The following is a 23,437-nucleotide window of genomic DNA, read 5'->3' as shown; positions in this document are numbered from 1 at the left end:
TATTTTAGGGCTAATGGCGCGGCCGCTAGAATCGTCGGCGCCCTCACGGCGATCATCTGGCGATCCATGCAAGGCCGCGCGTAGCGCCTACGATCGATGCTTCAATCGGTGGTATCTGGAGACGTACGTGAAGAAGATGGAGCCGTGGAAGAAGGAGGATTGCGGCGCCGAGTGGGAGGAGTATCAGGCGTGCTTCACCAAGCGGCTGGAGGGGACGAAGATCGAGCAGCTCGTGAAGAAGGAGCGCGATGCGTTGATGCGGCAAAGCGAGTGAGTGATCGATCCATCCAGCATTTCTTTTGGTTCTTGAGCGATCCAGGGTTTAAGTTTCGCATTGCAAGGGCGAGAGTTTTCTTTTGGTTCTTTGTTTTGAGACTTACAAAGCGAGGGTTCAGGGTTTTTCTTGCATGAGAGAAGTGATAGATGAGCATTCGACACGATTTTTTTAATTTTCTTGGTCTTCGCATTCGTTTTTTTTTTTTCCTTCGAGCTCGATCTAAGTTTTTCTTATGTCAGTGCGTGAGAGAGCATTCAACACTTTTTCCGGTCGGTTTCCATCCCTTTTTTTTCTCTTTGAGCTCGGATTCTAGTTTTTCGTATTTCACACAAAGGTGTTAGAAGCAGTCAAAGCTAGGATCTTTAGCAGCGTCTTGGGGATTTTGTTCTTGAGCTTGGTTTAGTGTAGTGCTCTTGATGAAAGGCTTTGGTACGAGGGGAGGCTGTGACCAGCGGATGAGAGGCCAGTTGATGTCCTCGAAGAAGTTATGCGTTTTGATATCCGCAGCTCCTCTCGCGAAACCAAGCCTCCTTTTGGGGTCCTTGGCGAGCAGGCTCTTGATAAGATCCTTTGCAAAGAGGCTGACTTCCACGTCCGATGGGAACAGCAAGCTTTTGGAGAAAGCGTTCATGAGCGTCGCATCGTTGTTGGTGCCTTTGAAGGGGGTGTGGCCGTAGAGAAGCTCGTAGATGAAGATTCCCAAGGTCCACCAGTCTACAGCGCTGCCGTGACCACCGCCAGCGATGATCTCCGGTGCCAAGTACTCGTGAGTTCCAACGAAAGACATGGAGCGGAGGTGGGCTGGCTCGACGTTGAGCTGCGGCAGTGATGAGGTACTTCTCTTCAAGTTGCTGCTTTCTGGTTGTTTTCTTGGAGCTGGAAGTGATCCGTGTCTTTTCAGGAACTTTGGTGATGCGAGAGAGGCAGGGACGCAGGAAGGTGTCGCTCGATTCGGAGAAGGATTAGCACAGGATAGAAACGGTGACATGCTCGGGGATCTCAAGCCGTAAAGGCGATGAGGCTTGAGCATGCTTGGAGCGGCATCGAATTCGAGAGACAAGTCGAAGTCTGTGAGCATGATGTGGCCGTCATCTCTTACCAGCACGTTTTCGGGCTTGAGATCTCGGTACACAACTCCCATCATGTGCAAGTACTCGAGCGCCAGGAGCACCTCTGCCGCGTAGAACCTGTGACAGGAAAATCATCAAGCTCAGGGAAAGAGTGTGGAGAAACTTTCGAAGCAGACCAACCTGACAGTCTCCTCGTCGAAACGCTTGTTCGGCTGCCGCTGCCTGAGCTTGTGGAGGTCTCCACCGGGACAAAAATCCATGACGAAGCAGGCGTGCTCGGAGGTCTCGAACGAGCCGTAGAGAGTCGGGAGGAAAGGATGGTCCAGCATTTCCAGGATCCGCCTCTCGGTGGCGATCCTGGACAGCTTGTTCCGCTTCACCAGGTGCTCCTTGTCCATGATCTTCACGGCGAAGCGGTAGCTGCTGCTGCTGTTGACGAGCTCCGCCAGGAAAACGATGCCGATGTCTCCGCCCCCGACTCGCTGCATCAGCTTGAAGTGGCTTATGTCGAGGTTGCCGTCCGGGGACTTCAGAGCCTGGACATAATCCCACGCGGTGTCGTTGGACTTGTGCGGCTTGGTGATCGGGCTTCCGCAAGGGGAGCCGATTGACGGAGAGGGAGATGGGGATGGAGATGGGATCCTGTCGCTGCTGCTACGCTCCGCGTCCGAGGAGGGATACACCGCCGAGGAGCATCCCTTCTGCAAGTTGATGTGGAGCAAGTTCAAGGCGCTGGAAACGCTGTGAGTGTCCGAGGCAGCGGCAGCGGCAGCAGCATAGTCGAGAGGAGACGAGAAGCTGACACTCTTCTTGAGCCTGCGCCGCGGAAGAACTATCATGATGTTTTGGAGAAGAGAGAGACTACAACTTAGCGCCAACACCGAGAGCAAGCTGCCGCTCTTATACCAGTCGGAGATATGGACTTGAAAATCTGGAGATCTGGGATCTATGTCCTTGGAGCTCTGTTCTGGGACGCAAGAGCGTGTCGCAGCGAGATCCGGCACTCGAGGTACGCACGCAACCACAAAAAGTTCCGTTTTTACCTGTTTGCTTGTGAATTATGAAGGCGAGTGAGGTACTAGCTTAAGTACACCTGTGGACGGAATTTTCGCGCTCCTGCTGCTGTGTGCTTGCTTGAAGTCAGACGTGTCCTCCATCGCTCGCAATCGAATCGGATAGAGATCCAGAAAGAGGAGCCCAGGAATGAGAGAGGCAGGGGGATGAACAGTGGCTTTTTAGCTCGCTATGATCTAATGCATCGTGATCTCAGCCAAAATGGTAAGCTTCTCGCTCTTTTTTATTCGTTTCTTCTTTCACAGTTTTGAGAGTTCTTCCAAACGCTTTTGTCTCTTACAGGGAGCAAGGGAATCGGTGGCGTTATGTAGTCTTCTTCCTCCATTCCGGGGAGTGTGTATTTACGGACGAGATAGTGAATCCCGCAGTACAGCATCACGGGGCGTAGGATTGGAACGCGCTTTTGACGAACTTGGATTCTTCCACCGGTAAAAATGCAGAGGATTGCGCGAAAGGCTTGATTTTCTTCTTTCTTTTCCCCAAGCAAGCACGATTTTCGCCCCTCACGCAAGAAGTGAGTTTTAAAAACAAAGGATCTCCTTTGGCAAGTTGCTGGTGTCAAAAGAATCCATAGAGTTTGTAAACTTGTAGTGCGGAAAATCCAAACGTGGCGACAAAGGCCGGGTCAAGCAAAAAGAAAAGTAAGAGGTGTTTATTAGGAAGAGGCTGGCTAGCTACAAGAACCTGTTCAACAAAACTGTGCTTTCAATGCATTATGATGTGGCATTTTAGTATGATCAAACAACAAAAACAATATATAGTAGTTATTTCTTTTAAAAGCTTTGCTTTCTAACCTTTAAAAAGCACTACCTCACTAGGAGTGCTTCCAAATGTTGTGATCCTCGGGGACTTTCCAACTCACCTTCTTGATTGGACGAATTTAACTCCTATCGTGAAAGTCCTTGACCTAGGTAGCCTTCTTCTTGGCTAGCCAAATGAAGCATTCTGAAAATCGGTGATGTATATGCAAAACGTCTGGTTGCTAAACTCCTGCATGTACTCAGATCTTAATGGATTTGGTCTATGAGTTTACACAAGACCTTAGATCTTAGCTAAGAAGATAGGAGCACAAATATGTCTCCTGGTAGATATCCATACGTACCTACAGCTATAGTGATCCTGATGATAATTGGTCTCCAGATCCATAATAGCAACATCAGAACAATAGCAAGGGATACAGAAGAGAAAGATGAACCAAAGAACGTAAAATCATTGTTCATGGATGGGTTTTTGCTCAAGCTAAAACATTTTAGGCATCAGTAATAGTACGCAAAGAACCTTTGTTATTTTATAGGTGAGATGATATAAAAATTTAACCTCCCTAGTGAACGCATTTTTGTTTGCATTTTCAATAGGAGTAGCCAGGAAACGCTCTTAATGTATAAATTTCTATTTATTTGAATGAAAATTTCACTCAATTCCAACATTTACTTTTATTTAAAAATATATAAGAGTAAGCGTTTCCTCACTTGTCTTTAAACTAGCATATAAAGATAGAAACAAAGATAATATAACAAAGAATTCATTAATTTTCTTACTAAATTTGATTCTTAAATGTAAATTAAATTATTAAGCTTTAGATTTAAAGCTTTACAATAATAAAACTAATATAATGTTTATTTATAATTTAGGATATTTCAAATTGAGCATCTCACATCTTGCCAAGAAAGCCTTTTACTTATTCCTTTAGAATTAGAAAATTTTAAAGTTCTTAAATTACATAATTTATAATCATAGATAATAATAAATAAAAAAGGATGGGATAATCTTATAAATGGAATTGCACAACCTGAATTTACACTCAAAAACACTTATAAAAATAAATTAATATATATAAGTACTTAATATTTAATTTGCTCTGAACCAATATTGCGAGACAACACCTTGATATTTTTTTAAGTTTTCCTTTTACTAAAACTACATCAATACTATCAATTTTCATAAATGGTTGAAAGTATAATTAATTTGGTTTATTTGTCAGTATGTTAAATTATATTATTCTCTATATGTAATAATATTTAAACTTATAGTATATATTTTATATTTTCTCAAAAAAACTATTACTAACTGAAATAAAAGTCTTTTAGTAATAATTTTATGTCATAATGTATAAATCTCTAATATATTAGATTTGTTCTTTAACAATCATATGGATATTACTGTACTACAACAATGAAAACCAGAATGAAAAAATAAAGAAAGCTATACAGCATAGTTGTCTATACACTCAAGCTTTGACACTTGTTATGTTGTCTCCAATTACCATCCTGACCTGTAATATGGTTTTTATAAGCCAAGAATGCATGCACAACACTGCCAGCAATTTGACACTTCTGAACAGCTTCAGGAACACATAGTCTGGATGGATCCTTGATTCCAACGATAGCTATACAAGTGAGGTCCAATAGTCAAATGCTTCTTAGGAGGCCGTGCAAGAAACTCATTCTGAGGAAGCTCCTTACAAGCCAGACACAGTGTTTGCAAGTTGGCATTTGCAAAGGTCTCAATAATTTCTTGTAGCTCTTGCACCTGGGGAAAATAAGATCAGCATAGCGGCATCACCATTACAAACATTTTCAGGGGTCAAAGGGCTGACATCCCCTTGTTCATCCATAAAGTTTGAACATTGAGCCAATACAACTTCTGAAGCACCTTTCCAATGAATCCATGCTTTTCCATCTTCTGTCTGCAAAGCAACTACTGAGACTGCAATATTTATCTACTTTGCAATCACTGCCATGCGCTTTTTGGTTAAATTGAATGCATCAACTTCTGTTACTGTTGCACTTTTCTTTACTTGAAATTCGCACTGAGCTGCTAACAAAGCACTTAAGAAAGGTAAGTCGGAGACTAGATTACCATCCAACAACAACCACTTCCATAGGGGTCCCAGTTATTTCTGGAGGGGCGCCCTACAAAAGAAAATCAGTAACTAAGTGAGAGCAGGAATATTGACAATAAACATACCTCATGCATTTCAACACTTGCAAGCAAATAGCTTTGAACAAAAACTGCTAGAGTTTGTAAACTTGTAGCATAACAAATCCAAACATGGCAACAAAGGCCGGGTCAAGCAAAAACAAAAAAGTAAGAAATGTTTATTAGGAAGAGGCTGGCTAGCTACAAGAACTTGTTCAATAAAAGTGTGCTTTCAATGCATTATGATGTGGCATTTTAATATGATCACACTCTAAACTTTGCATTTAAAAAGCACCTCCTCACTAGTACTTCAGGGGACTTTCCAACTCACCTTCTTTTAAGGTGTATTTAACAAATTTTAACTCCTATTGTGAAAGTCCTTGACTTAGGTAGCTTTCCTTTTGGCTAGCTAAATGAAAATTGGTGATGTATAGGCAAAAACGAATAGCCAGATACCTCTGTTTAGACACGCTGCAGCATTTCAAGTTCTTTCTCCAGCCACTGCAGGTATATATTTGGCATAGTCATCTTGTTTAATGGATAATAATTAATGCAATAGTGAATACTCACATTTGACTTTATCATAAAATAAGGTTTACATGCCCAAGGATTCCAAGACTTTCAAATAATACTATTCTCTAACATTTCTTTGATATTAGTGTAAAAAAATTTAATATCCTTTAGTAACTAATGTTGAACAAAAACCTTAATTGGATAAACATCCTTAGTTGGAATAAGATGATGTATTTTAATTTTGGTCCTAGATGATAAAATCAAAGTTGAAGAGATTAACATATTCTTTCTTAAGTGAGTCTATTGTTATGACACAAAAACTATCAAAGGGATCTGAATAAATATTACTATTAAGCAAGCACAATAATTTATTATAAATTCTAAATATATTTATATTAAATAATATGCTAGAATATCTAAGCATAATTACACATAGGTTTGCTCAAAAGTAACATTCAGCATTGCTTACATATCGTTACTTAATAATTATAACCATTTTAACTATTAATATAAAAGATAAAAAATAGTAATTTAATCTTTTAAAATCCTTTTTAAGTCAAACATTACCTTGCATTCTATAAGATATAAGTAATATATTTAGGATTTACAGAGCAATTTTTTTATTTTCTTAAAAAGTCAAACATTAGCTTGCATTATATAAGATTTACATGGTCCTTTATATAAGTGCAACATTATTTTTTATAAATATTTCTTTATCCACTCATGGTTGAGGACCTTTTCCAAAGTAAACCTCCTTCCGGGATCCAATTCCGTCATGCCTTGGATAAGCTGCCTTGCAGAATGGGATGGAATGCTATCCCAATCCATGGAATTGTGATGGAAATTGCTTGTACTTCGATCTCTCTTATGTGCATTCTTAAATACCACCTTCAAATCCAGATTTGGGAATGGACAATTTGCTGTGAGACAAGTGTAAAGCAACATCCCTAAACCCCACACATCGCTAACTGTGATATAACGCCCATTAAGCATCGCTTCGGGGGACATATAATCCCAAGTCCCAACCCCACGCTTGTTCCACGAATCCTCCATCCAGCAAGCCATCCCAAAGTTGGACAGCTTTGGGACATAAAACTTCCCAGGTCGCGGGTACTTCAGCAAAACATTCGTGGGCTTCAGATCGCAGTGGATGATCTCATTGTCATGAACCCTCTTTAGCATCTTGGTGAGAGCGATGACAATCTTTGCAGATTCTTGCTCATCAAGCTGCCCCTTGTACTTGATCCGGTCCTGAAGGCTGCAATTGCACAGCTCAAGAACAAGGTGGTACACCTCCCGTACTGATTGGGCTCTTCTCGTATGATGTGCCCCTGCTCATCCAAACCCTTGAGTGACACCTCTAGCATAGCCATCACTCAAGCTTCAAACAGCCCATCAGGCCCATGGACTGTCTTGATCGCAAAAAGCTTCCCATCACTCCTTTGGAATGCCTTGTACACTGTCACTTGCCCTTCACCCCCAATTGACTTCTCTAGTCTATATTTCTCTACCAGCGTTGGGTATTCCTCACAGAGTTTTTCATCCAAGATTGAGTATTGATTAAAGTACTCCACTCCTTATTTAGGCTTTTTGTGCACATCATTCTCCAAGTTATGCTCACACTCTCACTTAACCATCTCGAATGACCTTTTAAGGCTTGTTTGTAAAGGTGGAATCTTCATTTAAACATCTTTTATTTTTTAAGGTTGATAACATTTAGGTGTTGTTCCTCCACCATCTTCTGTCGCCTGGAAACGATCAAGAGCGAAATCAAACTAGAAAACTACTCGCTGCCAGCGGCGCTCAAGGTATGCGCTAGAACAAAGGATCTAGCACGGGGCAGGGAGATCCATCGTGCGCCCTCCAAGAATTTTGGAGAGGAAAAAAACATCTACATCACCAGTGCTCTCGTGGCCATGTACGCGAAATGTGGCTACCTGGAAGAAGCCGCAAGGATTTTCCAGGGGATGGAGCAGCGAGACGTGGTTTGCTGGACTGCACTCATTGTGGGCTACGTCCAGAATGGAGCTCCAGAGATGGCACTGGATTTGTTCTCGCAGATGGAAAGCGGCCCCACTCTCCTGGCCATGTACAACGTGTTGCCACCAGAGGAAGATGCAAGCGCTGGAGAATCACCGAGAGCAGCTCCACCAACAATGGGAGGATGAAGTTGCTCGAGAGAACCATGGCGATCCACGCTCGAGATGCCAAGATCTCGGATAGCATGCTCTCGGGGTACGCTTGTTTGGCAAATTGTCTCGTGGATGCCTACACCAAGCATGAGAGACTCTCGTCGAGTTTGATTCGATGGAGCAGCATGACATCGTTTCCTGGACATTGCTGGAAGACAGTTCTTCCACTTGATCAAGAGCCATCGGACACGCTCCATGCCCTCCCCACGAACTGCAATTACAAGGACAAAGATGGTGATCTCGATGACAAGGCCCTCGCGGAGTCAGAGACTCAAGAACCGACTCCACAAACTTCCGAAACTCGTGACGATGAGAGGAAAGATGGTAGCATTTTTACGTCTGACAAGCCACTCCCGAACAAGTGGAAGAACTGTCTTCCAGCAAGGTGTTTGATTCGATGGAGCAGCACGACATCGTTTCCTAGACATCGATCATCACAGGCTATGCTCACGAGAGCCAAGATGGAGACGAAGCTTTCCTTCTCTTCTCTTTCATACAAGAACAAGGATTTCAACCCGATCGTTTAGTTTGTCTGGCCGCTATCAAGGCTTGTAGCGTAATCGCCAAGAAGAAACAAAGCAAGAGATGGAATTTAGACGTAGAATCTCTCAAGAAAGCAATGGAAGTCCACTAGAGAGATCCAACGCTTGCTAGCAGTCTGGATATGTATGCCAAGTGTGGAAGCTTGATCCTGGACGCTCGCCGGGTATTTGATAAGATCTTAGATTGCGACATAGTCTTGTGGAACTCTTTCCTTTTTGGATGTGTTTACATTGGTGAGGACGAGCTTGCGTTGGAATGCTATGTGGCCATGGAAGTTGCTCCAAACTCTCAAACCTTTCTTGCGTTGTTGCAAGCTTGCGAGAACTTGGGAGATTTGAAGCTTAGGAAGGTCTTCCACAGACAGATTCTCCAGCAGGGACTGGAAGGGAGTCCTATGGCGATTTCCCTGCTCGACTTCTACTGTAAATGCGGGAGCGTCGAGGTTGCCGAGCATGTGTTTGAGAGCTCCATTGTGTCTCCCAACAGTGTGGCATGGAATACTTTGATTGCAGGACATGGCACTCGAGGAGACGCCATCATTGTGTTCCAAGTGTTTTGGAATTTGGACCATGTGAGTGCAAGGCGTGGATCCGGACAGCATCACCTTTGTGGAGATTTTCTCGGCGTCCAGTCACGCTGGGATTCTGGATCGAGGACGGGAGTTCTTGGATGGAATGTGGTCCAAGTTTGGGGTGGCTGCTCACATCAAGCACTTCCACTGCATGATCGATGTTCTTGGCCGTGCCAGTAATGTCGAGGATGCCATTGCTCTATCGAGGAGAATGCCATTCCAGCCAAATAACGTGACATGGACCACATGCATGGAGGGAAAGATACACTTGAAAAAAAAACTTTGGAGTCGCGCAAAACAATCTGTGATGGGTGATCCCTGTTGGAACTTGGTTTAGCGGTTACCAGCGAGATTACACAGTTGCTGAGCTTGAGAGCGAGGTTGGTGTTGTCAACAAGCTCTCGCCAAGCTCTCACATTGGATGTTTGCCACAAAGGTTTCGCAAAGCCACCACAGATTGCTGTCATTGTATCTCGGGCACCCGTGACTTCAGTAAGCACGAGAGCTTTGCAACTGAAAAGAAACCATACTTTTGGAAAACCGGCATAGTCTCCTGGCTCGGTAAAGTTTAAGGTAACTCCACTTTTCGCTGTGATTGGGACCTGGAGAAAAGAAAGTGATGGAAAGATTGACAACGTCAGGAAGCAGGGCCTTTTTTAAGCGATTTCTATGTGGGGCGCAACATCTGCTTGGCCACCCAGGACTACAATATTACCTAGTCTGCAGCGAAGAAAAAAGAGAAAAGATCTCAAGAACAACAAGGTTGTTCTTACTTACGTGCAAGATCTAGCAATTCCCTACTTGCCCACAAATCATACAGTTGCATCCTATGACAACATTGTATCTAATCTACATGCAAAGAAGCCAAGCTTAAGAAAAGAAAAAGTTTCACTTCGTGTTATCCCCAATGACTGTGTCACACTAGCTCATGATCCATCTAGGGCACAAGAGACTGAAGAAGAAGAACAAGCCACTTTTGTTACCGATGGACAAGACATTCACATTGCTTCCAATCTTTATACACAATTCAAAATTGCTGTGCTTGGTTTGCTTGTTATTATTTATATTATTGTAAATCAGTGCTTATCTAACTCTAGAACTCAGCTTGTATAGCTCCACACTAAAAGGTGAATAAGCAATAATGAGTAATTTTATTTTTCCTATACTTACATGTATGAGTTTATAATTTAAACTTTAGACAAATATATTTAAAATTTATAAATAAAAATATTAATTTAAATGAATAGCAACTTAGCTGGTAGAATATCATAGAATATCTAAAAATAATTTTGCAAACAAAAAATTAAATAAATATATGAACTTATTTTATAATTTTTTTAAAACACTTCCTAGTATATTCTAGTTTATTCTAACATCTTGTGTTTCTAAATTATAAACATTATAAACTCTCATTTGGTTAATTAAACAGAAGTGAGAAGAATGGAAAAAATATAAGAAAGTATAAAACAAAAGGGAGAAGCCTCAAAATCACATTTAGCATGATTGTGTTACAATTAATTTATACCAAGGATGAGGTCAAAAGTTTAACTTAATATCACCTCCAATGATTGAAGTTCAAGATCAAGATCTCTCACATGCACAATTAGGTCTATTTCATCCCATGAATATGTATATGTACAATTGTTACCATAAAGAATGAAAATTACCTCTATTACATGACATAATTATAGACAACAACATATGGCAATAGGCCGAGCAATAGAAAATAAATTCAAACCTATATCAATCAATATGGAGAGAATAATAAGAGATCTTTTGTTATAAAAATAAGTGTAAAAAGTAAATATTAGATGAAATGGTACCAAATAAACCCTTTGATGGTATTCTCGAAAGGATGGAAGGGTTACTAACTTATTCGCACAAGTAGCATTTATAACTTGTGTAACACTTTGTTTTTCGAAAGAATCTCTATGTTAAGACTTTCTACTACAGTAGCATCAATAGAATATTGTTGACACTAATGCCTCCACTCAGAAAATGGAAGATGTCAATCTAAAAAATGCCGACATGTGAGACACAAAATCCCTAGGCCCCAAAGGGGAGCCGAAAGGGTGCCACGTGGTAGTGGCGAAGGCAAAAGTCAAATGAGTATAACACATTTAGATTAAAATCTCCGACTCGAAAAGTCAAAAGTGGGAGTGGAACTCCCAATGAAGTGCTCGAGGAATGAGCACGAAGTGAACAATAAGTGAGTCTTTAGAAAAGGGACACAAAAAAACTAACACATGACACGTGGAAGAGTCCGAGATGGAATCTAAGATGGAGTTTGAGATGGAGTCCAAGATGGACCCAAGATGGACCCGAAATGGAGTCCAAGATAGAGTTTGAAATGGACTCTAGATGGAGTTTGAGATGGATCCAAGATAAAGTCTAAGATGGAATCCAAGATGAAGTCCAAGATGGACCCAAGATGGAGCCTAAGATGGACCTAAGATGGGCCCAAGATGGAGTCCAAGATGGAATTCGAGATGGACCTGAGATGGAGTCCGAGATGGAACCGGGACCGAGACCGAAACCGATACTGAGACCGAGACCGAGACCGAGACCGAGATGGAGACCGAGACCAAGATCGAGTCTGAGTCTGAGACTGAGACCGAGACCGAGACCAAGACCGAGTCTGAGTCTAAGTCTGAGTCCGAGTTCGAGCCCGAGTCCGAATACTAATATAGGCAATTGGGTGAAAGCCCAAAGCAATCGTCCCCCGAGGGGAGGGGGCTGCAAGGGGTTCCAAAAGTATAGTAGGGAGAGTGTGGGGGTTGGAACTTAGTGGAGCCAGTTGGGCCAAGAAAGGTTAATTTGGCTTAGGAAGGCTGTACCCAGGTGTTGGGTGATGAGCTAACCACTAGGAAGTCCAGGACTAGAGTGAATATAAATTGACAAATGGGGTAGCTTAGTGAAGTGTTCATGAGCCGGCTTTAGTTCCCTTGGGAGATCGAATGATCGATGCTCCTAGTCTAAGTGTGGGTGGCACTACCTACTTGGATACCTAGCATGGCTCAATGGAACCTCGTTCTAAGCCTATGGCTAGAGCACCCAAAGGCGGAAGGCAAGGAGAGTACCTAGGAAACTCGCATATGGCCACGGTGTTCCAAAATGTTGTCCCAAAGTTTTAGATTGTGGAAAGGAAGAGGAGTAATCCTCTAGAGTGGTGACCAAGGATACGGTCACACAGTAAGGAAATCCCAATGGACAGTGGGACTTGGTGGTTAAACTTGCAAGCCTTGATTCAGTGGCAGTGTTGGCAAACATGGTTATGAACAGAAAGGGACTTGGTGGGGACTGGAAAAAAGATATTTGGGAAGGCTATTCCCCTCTTTGCGGGCATCCTAAAGATGCTAAGGAGTGGAACTGAAATAATCACTCATGGATGGATGGCCTAGTCTTTGAAAGATGGGACTGTGATGCAAATGGTGTTAAACCACCGGTATGACCAAGGTGAATGGGCATGGCCTTAGCGTAACGGGCTAATATGTCGGTGGTACCTTGGGGTGTTGGTCATGGGATCAGACACATGGAGCACTTGGACCAAATGCAATGGTTGAGCGGCATGGATGTTATTCTTGAGGCTAACAAGTCCCTAAGGCTAGAATAGAACTTACGAAGGTTGTGAGTGAAATTACTCCAAGTGGTCGGAGGTGTGGTTAAGTGACTAAAGTAGAATGGAAAAATTAATCCCTTACATAACAATGCTGATATATATGGCTAACTTTATCATATGCCTAATAATAGATATCATGGCTATGACCATATCCTCACTCTTGTCTCTGAACACAAGCAGTAACAGTACTTCCATTGCAATAGAACCACCTCCCACATGAAGTGGAGTTGAATGATATGTAGCAAAAAGTGGAAGAAGTGATATTTTCTAGCATTAAGTCAATTGAAGAGCATCATAAAAGGTGACTAGAGTAAGTGTATGCACAAGTCATACAAGATCTTGACAAAATACTAGCCATAACATTTCTAATTTGATTCACTCTAATATAATATATTTAGCTTTACATGAAGTAAAAAGCTCCAGAAGTAAATGCCAAATTGCATCACTAACTTAGATAGCCCTTGACAAAGATGACACAATTGTTAGAATGCATCATCATAATTGTCACCATATCCAAATGCATATTTGGAGATATTTGAGAGAATGCTCTAATTCACACGAGTGGTTGTAACTACTATAATGGTCGTCCTTTGGAGACACATAAGAATACCAAACATTATCCCAAAAATAATAAATAACAATCACCATAAAGCGATCAAATTAATAATACACATCATCCCTAAGATTCTAATAGAAAAACTCCAACTGAACGCAAGGATTGGTAATAAGAGCAAGAGTTGTACCATGCATAATGAATGTTACTATCAACTGAGTTTAGTTGTTTAATTGCAATTGCATAGCATTTAGCAACTGCACTAACTGTTGCTTTAAATTCAAAGTGTTGCTTTGCCATGAAGATAAACGAAATGTAAAAAAATATAAGGGAAGAAATTAAAAAAGTTACAAATGAGATCTAAACAATGCAAAAGTTAGATTTAAATCAAAATCTTAAATTCAAATACTTTTCAAGGATAATTAAAACTTGCCCCTCACCTTCATCAATGTGAATTCATGAAATATAGAATTAGAATATATATATATATATATATATATATATATATATATATATATATATATATATATATATATATATATATATATATATAAAAATGAGTGGTCCGGATTGAAATCAATTCAACAGCTATCAAAATCCCACTGTACTAATATTAATATATGATATTGTAGTTAAGTTAATAAATATTTAGAAGTAACATACTTATTTAATAACTATAAATATAAAATTAAAAAATTAAGTTTAAATATTGTCATCCAGTCCCTGAGCAAATCCATTGTGCCACTCCTTGGCCAGCACTGGCTGTGATTTGGCATAGGACACGATTGCAATGCCCTTGATCAGAGCTCCCCACGCCACACTGTGCCTCAGCATCTGCCTAGCCACCCCCATCACTGCTGGCGATGGATGGATGGATTGATCTAATCTCAGTGGCACTGTCACTGCCCAGGAGCAACGCCGCCTTAGCTAAACATAACGAAATTTTGGGATACAAAAAGGTAGAGTAAAGTTTTAAGGCTTACACAAAACTGAGAATATTCTTAAAGCATTTTATTTTAAATTTTAATAGTCAATACTACTCCTGGTCTGTGGTACTTAACTGAAAAGCATAAAACTTTGTTGCTATAGGTTACCTAACTTCCCTCAAATTATGATCACAGCCATGGCAGCTTTGGAGCCTTGGCTGGAACAACTTCAAATGCAATCAGATAGTAATTCTTGATTGCAGGCCCAGTAGCCTTAGTGGTGATGTTGTAAGCCGTGCCTTTGACTGGCTTGAACGAACTATACTCATCATAATAAACCCTCATGTTGGTGCTGAACTTGTCAAAATTGGTGCTCCAAGCACTTCCCTCTGTGTTGGAATAGTACATCTTCACCCACGGGAAGGACACAATGGGGGATTCCCGCCTGCTGAGGTTGAACTGAAGTTCCTGCAAACCTCCAGGTTACCAACTTTTAGTTGATGAATCAAAGTTTACATACCCGAGGATTGGAAAGGCTGCTTAGGGTCACCAACACCTGCCAAGAGTCAAGGTTGTCGTGATCAACCATGTAGTACGCCCGGAATTTCATCTCCACGTTGTCCTCCTCGAACGCAAAGCGCGCTACACGAATCTCATGCTCAGGCTTGGCGTAGATGTGGAGTGCCGGACGACCACTGACGAACACCTGCGGCATCGCATAGTAGTTCCTCCCGTCACCGACCCTGCGCCGGAAGTTCAGCTGATAGTGCGCCTTGGTATCCACAAAATCGCAATTCGGATACTCCTTGTGGGTGGTCGCGATCAGGCAAGCTACACCGTTGTGCCATTCCGTGTGGAAGTTCATCACGCCTGCAGAGATCTTGAAGAGGCTCATGGCGACGTTGGCCATCCTGGGGTACTTCCATTCGCCCCCTTCCCTCACCAGCTTGGAGAGAGCGTCGAACATGACTTGGTTGAGCGAGGATCTGATCCAATCATTGATGTCTCTCTGGAAATCGGCCACTTCCAGGGTGGTGTAGCCGCAATCCTTGGCGCTTTGGATCATCTCGCGGAGCAGCGTTGTGTACAATGCTAGTGTGGATCCGTAAGAGAGGAGTGTGTGCTTCATGTTGCTGGGATGCGAGAAGAGATTGAGCATTTGGAGGAGTTGGGCCTTGCACTGCTCGAATCGCACCACGATATTGTGCGTGCCGACCGAGTTATTGGCCTGGAAGGCCGCGACGGAGACGTAGTAGTCCTGGCCCAGCTGGGAGATGGTGGCATTCGCAGCTCTTGCTTGATCCGCAATGTTTTCAGCCAGAGCTTGCTCGATCTTCTTACCCACCGCCTCGAACAGCGAATCCATGGCGGCTTGTTTCTGCTGCGCGGTGCGGGGTGCAAGCGCTATGCTCCACAACTGCCCGAACATGGCCTGCGCGAAGGAGCCCACAACTGGGACCATCTTCGGGCCTAGCGAAATGCCCTTCTCGAACCCATCCAGGAGTGCCTGCTCAACAATAGAACCTGCCATCTTTCCTTGAAAGAATGAAAGGATTCCAAGCTCTGGAGCAAGATGAAGGCAAGAGAAGCTGGATAAACTGAAAAAAAGGTGGAGCACTCCCTTATATTTGTGCAGCTCCGCGGCTTGGCTTTTAAAGCATACAAGGAGGATATGCTTTCCACAACTTTGTTGATCGATGTTTTATCAGATACTTGCGTGGTCCACAGCGACCAAAACAAGTTTGCGAACAATAACACAACTTGGGAGGACATCACATCCAGTTGAGAGGCACGGCTGACACAAGTTACAAGTTGTGTTTGCACATATGCACGTTTCACTGTGTGACTGATTTCTCGGTATGGATCTGATTCGGAATTTTTAAGATCAGCTATCCTGCACACAGCTTCATTTGCGTCTACGTCCTTGACCAGTCCCAGTACAAGGTGGTAAGCGTGGAACTGGCACTGGCGGCGGCGAAATCGAGCTGTGCAACGAGGATATGGAAAGGACAGCAGAAGCAACTACACCACAAGTTCTTGCTCTTCTAAGCAAGAACAAGATCAAACAACAGCTAGAGGCTTCTTCAATGTGGATGCAGAGAGCAGCAGTCAGTAAATCAGATCTCTCAAAGTAAACTCCCAAGTACGTTTTTTCCTTTGAAGATCTTTGATTAATTTGGCAGGAACCACCTCCATTTTTTAGCATGACACCTTCAAAAAGACACAAGGTCGGCCAGGATTTTTTTGACTTTCAAACTAGATCATGGTTATGTCTCAGATTATACAAAACCGAATCTATGTACAGACTCAGCCTCTCCACTTGCATGGAGGCCAAAAACTGGAGCAAAACCAGACAAGATTCCACTCTGAAAACAAGAAGAAAAAGAAAAAGAAAAGCACACAACCACCTCCCAGTATCTGCAAGAACATATACTTAAGAAACGAGAAACGCTAAAATCCTGCAACATACCTTCTTTATCCGCATTCGATGGTGTCTCGAGCAAAGCAGCAGCACCGAGCTGTCTGGCTCCAAGGAGCACGGATTCACGCAGTGAGTGGATCAAATGTGATAGGCGCTTTTGTAAAGACGGACAGCACGAACGGTGCTTCCTGGTGTGGAGCGAACGTTGTTGGAACAACTGTGTAACCCCTTGGATCAGGTTCCAGCACCATCTCTCTCTTGAGTTGACGAAATCTGTGCCCCCAACAGGCTTTAATAGTCTTTTCTATGACCCAAAAGTAAAACTTACCTTCTGTAGGTCGTCCGCTTTTCACCGGTGATTGTCACCATGCCGTGAGGCTCCACGCAGCTTACGTGATCTCTGGAGATGCTTGACGTGTCTCCATTCGCGGACGGATCGGCCTAATGCCGCCCCACGCGGACATAACATCAGAGCGGCGGACCTGAGAGGAAAGAAAAAGTTAGAACAGACCAAAAGAAAGAAAGATCAACTTGTTGTTCCTTTACCTTGACACAAACGTAGTCACTGATGGCGTCCAAGATGAACTGGATCTCCTCTTCCTTCAGCTCCGGAAGCATGGTGATAGGGGAAATAGAATCAGTGGTCCCAGCCACCGTTCTTCCCAGTCATGGCAGCATAAACACCACCCGGCCATCTTTCGTCTTGGGAACAATGAGCCCCATAGACTCGGGCGAGTAGTAGTCGGGAAGAACGACGTGAACGCCACTGCTGGGAGCGATCATCGGCTTGGACTCCTTGTCCGCAAATCTTCTCAGCTCGTCCACAAAAGGTCCCCCGGCATTCATCACGACCTTTGCATGGACGTCAAATTCCATGCCGCTAAGATTGTCCCGGACTCGAGCACCCACGACTTGGCCAGTGGATCCATCCTTGATGATCGCGGTTGCCTCGGCGTGGTTGAGCACTGCTGCTCCCGCCAGCGCCGCCGTGCAAGCCAGAGAAACGTTGACGCGAGCATCGTCCATTTGGCCATCGTAGCAGACCACCGTGCCTTTGAGCGTCTTTCCATCGCCCGCTGTCTTTGCAACCGAAGACACCGGGAAGAACTCGAAGGACTCGACGGAGGTGTGCAGCATTCTGGATGAGCTGCGCTCGCTCGTCCAGTGCGTCCAGTGCGTACTGCCTTCTCGAGATATCTCACACCTGGAGCAAGTTGGTACAACGAGAGAAATGTAAGAACTATTGTCTGGTCGATCCATCGAAAGAAAGCCCATGATCCAGACATTCCAGAGACAAACTATCCAAAAAAAAATGTTTGATCGATCCAGGAAAGCCCGAGATACCCAAACAAAGATCTTGACCACTTACTACTTTAAAGAAAGAGAGAGAAACTAGAACTCACCTCCATGGATGAGCTTGGTCGACACGCGAAATCGTCCCTGTAACACGGAGGCTACGAGCAGCGGCGTCCAATGCGACTCCACAGCCGGTGGCGCCATCCCAGACTACCAGGAGATCAAGAGGGCTTGCCGGGCTGGTGCTGCGCAGCCAATCGTGGCGGCACTGTCCAATGCACAGCTGCCATCCTCATTCCCCCGCTCCTTGGCCAGCACTGGCTGCGCTTTGGAGTAGGACACGAGAGCCCTGTCGTTCAAGCCCTTCGTAAGTCTGAGAATGTTCTTAAGGCAATTTTATTTTAGTAGATTCTTAATCTTCATATCACAGCCATGGCAGCTTTGGAGCCTTCGCGGGCACAACTTCAAATGCGATCAAGTAGTAATTCTTGGTTGCGGGCCCAGCAGCCTTAGTGGTGATGTGGTAAGACCTGCTTTTTAATGGCTTAAACGAACTGTACTCGTCATAATAGACTCTCATGTTGGTCCTAAACTTGTCAAACTGGGTGGTCGGAGGATTTCCGGGGTAGTACATCTTCACCCACGGGAAGGATACAATAGGGGATTGACGCTTATTGAGGTTGAACTGAAGCTCCTGCAAGCAAGAAACCAACTTCAGTGTTACCATCTGTGTCCAGAATCTTGAAACATTGAGCAAGTTGATGAATCAAAGTTTACGTACCACAGGTTTGAAACCGCTGCCCACGGTCACCAACACTTGCCAAGAGTCGAAGTCGTCATGATCAACCATGTAGTACGCCCGGAATTTCATTTCCACGTTGTCCTCCTCGAACGCGAAGCGCGCTACATGAATCTCCTGCTCAGGCTTGGTGTAGATATGGAGTGCCGGACGACCACTGACGAACACCTGCGGCATCTCGTAGTAGTTCCACCCGTCACCGGGCCTGCGCCGGAAGTTCAGCTGGTAGTGCGCCTTGGTATCCACAAAGTCGCAATCCGGATACTCCTGGTGGTTGTTCGCGATCAGGCAAGCTGCACCGTTGTGCCATTCAGTGTGGAAGTTCATTAAGCCTGCAGAGATCTCGAAGAGGCCCTTGGCGACGTTGGCCATACCGGGGTACTTAAATTCGCCCCCTTCCCTCACCAGCTTGGAGAGAGCGTCGAACATGACTTGGTTGAGCGAGAATCTGATCCGATCATTGATGTCTCTCTGGAAAGCGGCCACTTCCGAGGCGGTGTAGCCGCAAACCTTGGCGCTTTGGATCATCTCGCGGAGCAGCGTTGTGTACAATGTGAGCGCGGATCCGTAAGAGAGGAGTGTATGCTTCATGTAGCTGGGCTGCGAGAAGAGATTGAGCATTTGGAGGAGTTGGGCCTTGCACTGCTCGAATCGCACCACGATGTTGCGCGTGCCGACCGAGTTATTGGCCTGGAAGGCCGCGACGGAGACGTAGTAGTCCTGGCCCAGCTGGGAGATGGTGGCATTCGCAGCTCTTGCTTGATCCGCAATGTTTTTAGCCAGAGCTTGCTCGATCATCTTCTCCACCGCCTCGAACAGCGAATCCATGGCGGCTTGTTTCTGCTGCGCGGTGCGGGGTGCAAGCGCTATGCTCCACAACTGCCCGAATATGGCCTGCGCGAAGGAGCCCACCTTTGGGATCATCTTCAGGCCCAGCGAAATGCCCTTCTCGAACCCATCCAGGAGTGCCTGCTCAACATCCATCTTTCCTTGAAAGAATGAAAGGACTCGAAGCTCTGGAGCAAGATGAAGGCAAGAGAAGCTGGATGAACTGAAAGCAAGGTGGAACACTCTGTTATATTAGTGGAGCTCAGCGGATGGCTTTTAAAGCATGAAGATCTGTCAATACACACACCTAAGTGATCAACAAACCTGGCATCTAATCTAGCATTAGACCAAATGAATGTATATTAAAACCTTATCACTCTTTTGGTCATTTAGTTTTCAATAGCAAAAAACAACATGGGAGGACATCACATCTTATCCTTTTGCAGAGCACAGGTGACACAAGTTACACGTTTTATTTGCTGCGCAGGATAGCTGGCTGGACAGAGAAATTTTGCCACATAGCATCAGTACACAGCGTCTATTCCTTTACCAGCAGGGCATAAATTTGAAATGCACCTTCAATTGAAAGAATAAAAAAAAATTGCCTGGTAAATTTTTTTTTAAGGCTAACCTGCAAAACAAAGATTTTGACAATTCTTCTTGTGGCTTTTGCTGGGCGGAATGTACCCTAACAATGTCATTTGAAGAGCATTTCAATTTAGATTCTTTTATTCTGGAGAAAAAAGTTGAGTTAGTTAAATTAGTTTAGGTCTTCTTTAAGATTGTCTCTCTCTCTAAGTGAATTTTATGTTCTTGCAATGAATAGTTCTCTTGTTCTAGAACCATTTTCTATCTGCCATTTGGTTGAGTGTTTGTCTTAGCACTTCAATGTCACTGAGAGAGCTGGATCCCACTTATGAATGCTTACTATAAGTAAGTTCTATTTGTTTTGACTACATGAAAAAGAAAAGGTGGGACAATCAGCGCTTGCTATGCATTGGATTTGATATAAGAATGAGTATAATTTGCAAAGGGTAAAGGATATGCACAAGAGAGAATCTTTTATATGATTATTAAGTAAGATGTGGTTAAGAAAATAACCCTTTCACAATTACCTCCCTATCGGATGGCTGCCATTGGCTAGATCTAATGGTGTTAACAGTTGAGTGTTGTAACATCTGTGCATGCAATATAGAACAAATTAGCAATGCTTGGTTTGCTTAATAGTAGTGTTATTTTTACTAATTAATCCAAAATAAAATATATTTATAATTTATAAACACAAGATTAATCTTATTGCATATCAACTATTAGATGGTAAAATAAAAAGAATATACTAGAAAGTGTTTAAAAAAGTTTATAAATTATAAATATAAAATTAATCTAAATGAATAACAACCGTTAAATAGTAAACTAAAATATCCAAACATATTTTAGGTATATCCACTATTATACAGGTTTACTTCAGCAAACCAAAAATGTAATTAAACATAGGGACAATTCTAATGTGTAATATGTCATATCCAATGTATGTATATTCTATCATAAATTATTAGGCTTATCTTCGTGAATCATTATTGCATGATGTCAATCACTCTGGATGGAATTCTTGCAGCTCCTGCCATGGAGAGAAGGATGCTGAGCGTTGCTACCTTGTTCTTCCATCGGTAGTGTGAGTATATCACAGCTTCTAAGTTTTGTCCGTGAGCTAAGTTCTTTGGTCTTTCAGTTCTTCTCGAATTTACATTGTGAACACTCTGAAAGATCCGAAAGCTCCAGTGCTTCACAAAGTGATCGAGGCGGAGGATATGTACGAAAAAACTGGGCTCGCGTTTCCTCACACCGTGCCTGCCTTGCTTCTGGCGAGATTATGATCTCGTGCCTTGGAGACAAAGAAGGACGAGCACAAGGAGCTGGATTTTTGCTCTTGAATGAAGAATTCAACATCAAAGGAAGGTAAGTTCTTGTGAGTTCTTGTCGTTCACGTAGATCACATTTTTTTTTTGGTCACTGTTGAGCTTTGGAACTTACGACTTAGATGGGAAAAACAAGGACATAGTCCCTCTTTTGGCTACGACTTTTGGTATCAACCTCGTCACAAAATGATGATCAGTGGGCGCCCTCTGCGTTTACCAAAGGTTTTGATTTGGGAGATCTTTCCAAGGTCTGTACGGGAGAGAACTCTTTGTGTACGACTGGCCGGGCGGAACTTTGAAGCAAACCATCGATCTCGGCGACACTGGATTGATCCCACTTGAGGTAGCGCTTTTTTCATTTTCTCTCTTTTTCCCTGGAGTTTTGTTGGTGTAGATTCGATTTCTACACAATCCAGAAAAGGATACTGGCTACGTAACCTGTGCTCTAAGCAGTACTTTGGTCCGGTTCTTCAAGAAAGATGATAGCACTTGGGATCACGAAGTAAGCTTGAATAGATCGTGGAGTTCTAACTCTCTCTCTCTCGTTGTTTGATCTTAAGGTGGTGGCAGACTGTTTTGCCGCTCGCTCAAGGTGAAGAACTGGATCTTACCCGAGATGCCTGGCTTGATCACGGACCTTCTCATCTCCCTGGATGATCGCTTCCTCTACTTTGTGAATTGACTTCACGGCGATTTGAGGCAGTACAACATCGATGATCCATCCAGGTCGGAAGTATTGATTGGGTTGCGTGTTGCTAACCGGGCAGCTCTGGCTGGGAGGCTTGGTTTCCAAAGGCAGCAAAGTGGTGGCGGTCGAGAGCTCTACCGGAGAAGACTGGCAATCCAGCGTTCCTCCAGTCCAGGTAAGTGAAGTTCTCTCTATCCGATCGAGTTCGAACGAGAAAACTTTGGTGTTTCCAGGGGAAGAAACTGAGAGGAGGCCCAAATGCTGCAGCTCAGCCTCGATGGCAAGCGTCTCTACGTGACAAACTCGCTGTTTAGCTCCTGGGACAATCAGTTCTATCCGAGCCTCGCGAGCGAAGGCTCTCACATTCTCCAGGTGGAATGCAACACCGAGAAAGGAGGCCTAGCTCTCAATCACGATTTCTTTGTCGATTTCGGCGAGGAGCCAAACAGTGGCGCACGAGATGCGCTACCCTGCACTTCCGATATCTGGGTCTAAAAATTTGGTCTTTAAATTTTAGGGTTCTTCCCATGTGCGACGCGTGGCAGACGCCAAGTGTCATACTCGACAAGGAAATAATTTTCTAGGGCTGGATAAGTGTATAGCAATCGCTGTCGAAATTTCGCTCATTCCGATCGGAATGCCAAAGAATCCCTGGCATCTCCCCGATCTAGAAACGAGAATGGAAAGAAGAGGATCGAGAAGAAGAGGAACGCGAAGAAAGATCGAGCGATCTAGAAATCTAGACCAGATGGAGAGAAACTGAGAGATTATATAGGCGGTGGAGAGAAACGATCCCATCGATCGTATGTAGACAACGCATCGCCACCCAAGAGGACAGGAAATCGATCGTAGGCACACACGGCCGCTGTGCGCCGCGGCCAGCATGCAGCGGCAGCGAGCACGAAGCAATGGCCAGCTCCCTCTTCTTGGCGGAGATGGTGAACGATTTCATGGAGGAGTGCCGCTTGAGCGGTTGCTGTAACGGCGATTCCCTCTCCAGTTAATGCCAGTACCAAATCGCAAGATCTCACCGACGAGCTGCGAGATTTCCTTCTGCATCGGGTAAGCAAGCACAGATCGATCGATCGCTGTTGCAGTGCTCTCATCTCGGAAATTTCCAGAGATTTTCTTGCAGTGGCGATCGACGTCGAGCGAAGATCGTGACGCCCGGTTTGCAAATAGCGCTGGAGCCAATCCAAAGGAATCTCCAAAGGTCGGTTACAAACTATTT

The 23,437-nt window shown here is 43.8% G+C and overlaps 5 protein-coding genes, 1 long non-coding RNA gene and 1 pseudogene across 6 annotated transcripts; 3 read left to right on the top strand and 4 right to left on the bottom strand.

Moving 5' to 3' along the window:
- Window positions 1-8: 8 nt before the first annotated feature.
- LOC112342015 (uncharacterized protein At4g33100-like) lies at window positions 9-621 on the top strand. The gene is made up of 2 exons (XM_024663114.1): window positions 9-270; window positions 517-621. Exons 1-2 carry the CDS (start codon window positions 14-16, stop codon window positions 521-523), a joined length of 264 nt encoding a protein of 87 aa, XP_024518882.1. The 5' UTR covers window positions 9-13; the 3' UTR covers window positions 524-621.
- Window positions 471-2,687, bottom strand: LOC9651080 (serine/threonine-protein kinase D6PK). The gene is made up of 2 exons (XM_002989362.2): window positions 1,528-2,687; window positions 471-1,464 (listed from the first exon to the last, which is right to left on the bottom strand). The coding sequence occupies exons 1-2, from the start codon at window positions 2,184-2,186 to the stop codon at window positions 615-617; spliced, it is 1,509 nt and encodes a 502-aa protein (XP_002989408.2). The 5' UTR covers window positions 2,187-2,687; the 3' UTR covers window positions 471-614.
- Window positions 2,509-3,005, top strand: LOC112342016. The gene is made up of 2 exons (XR_002990794.1): window positions 2,509-2,625; window positions 2,704-3,005. It is a non-coding gene; the product is annotated as an uncharacterized LOC112342016 (long non-coding RNA).
- Window positions 3,006-4,640: 1,635 nt separating this feature from the next.
- Window positions 4,641-7,771, bottom strand: LOC9651079 (calcium and calcium/calmodulin-dependent serine/threonine-protein kinase). The gene is made up of 6 exons (XM_024663189.1): window positions 7,754-7,771; window positions 7,589-7,601; window positions 6,589-7,184; window positions 5,281-5,333; window positions 4,951-5,012; window positions 4,641-4,807 (listed from the first exon to the last, which is right to left on the bottom strand). The coding sequence occupies exons 1-6, from the start codon at window positions 7,769-7,771 to the stop codon at window positions 4,641-4,643; spliced, it is 909 nt and encodes a 302-aa protein (XP_024518957.1).
- Window positions 7,772-17,345: 9,574 nt separating this feature from the next.
- LOC112342039 (glycerol-3-phosphate dehydrogenase SDP6, mitochondrial-like) lies at window positions 17,346-18,179 on the bottom strand. The gene is made up of 2 exons (XM_024663188.1): window positions 18,083-18,179; window positions 17,346-17,926 (listed from the first exon to the last, which is right to left on the bottom strand). Exons 1-2 carry the CDS (start codon window positions 18,177-18,179, stop codon window positions 17,346-17,348), a joined length of 678 nt encoding a protein of 225 aa, XP_024518956.1.
- A 176-nt stretch (window positions 18,180-18,355) lies between these two features.
- On the bottom strand, window positions 18,356-19,835 carry LOC9651125. The gene is made up of 2 exons (XM_024663195.1): window positions 18,757-19,835; window positions 18,356-18,669 (listed from the first exon to the last, which is right to left on the bottom strand). The coding sequence occupies exons 1-2, from the start codon at window positions 19,756-19,758 to the stop codon at window positions 18,400-18,402; spliced, it is 1,272 nt and encodes a 423-aa protein (XP_024518963.1). The 5' UTR covers window positions 19,759-19,835; the 3' UTR covers window positions 18,356-18,399.
- A 181-nt stretch (window positions 19,836-20,016) lies between these two features.
- Window positions 20,017-22,701, top strand: LOC9651124 (annotated as a pseudogene).
- The last annotated feature ends 736 nt before the right edge of the window (window positions 22,702-23,437 follow it).

The sequence above is a fragment of the Selaginella moellendorffii genome, unplaced genomic scaffold (genome assembly GCF_000143415.4).
Source record: "Selaginella moellendorffii unplaced genomic scaffold, v1.0 SELMOscaffold_97, whole genome shotgun sequence".
Taxonomy (NCBI): domain Eukaryota; kingdom Viridiplantae; phylum Streptophyta; class Lycopodiopsida; order Selaginellales; family Selaginellaceae; genus Selaginella; species Selaginella moellendorffii.
This window is presented reverse-complemented; position numbering and strand designations above follow the sequence as displayed.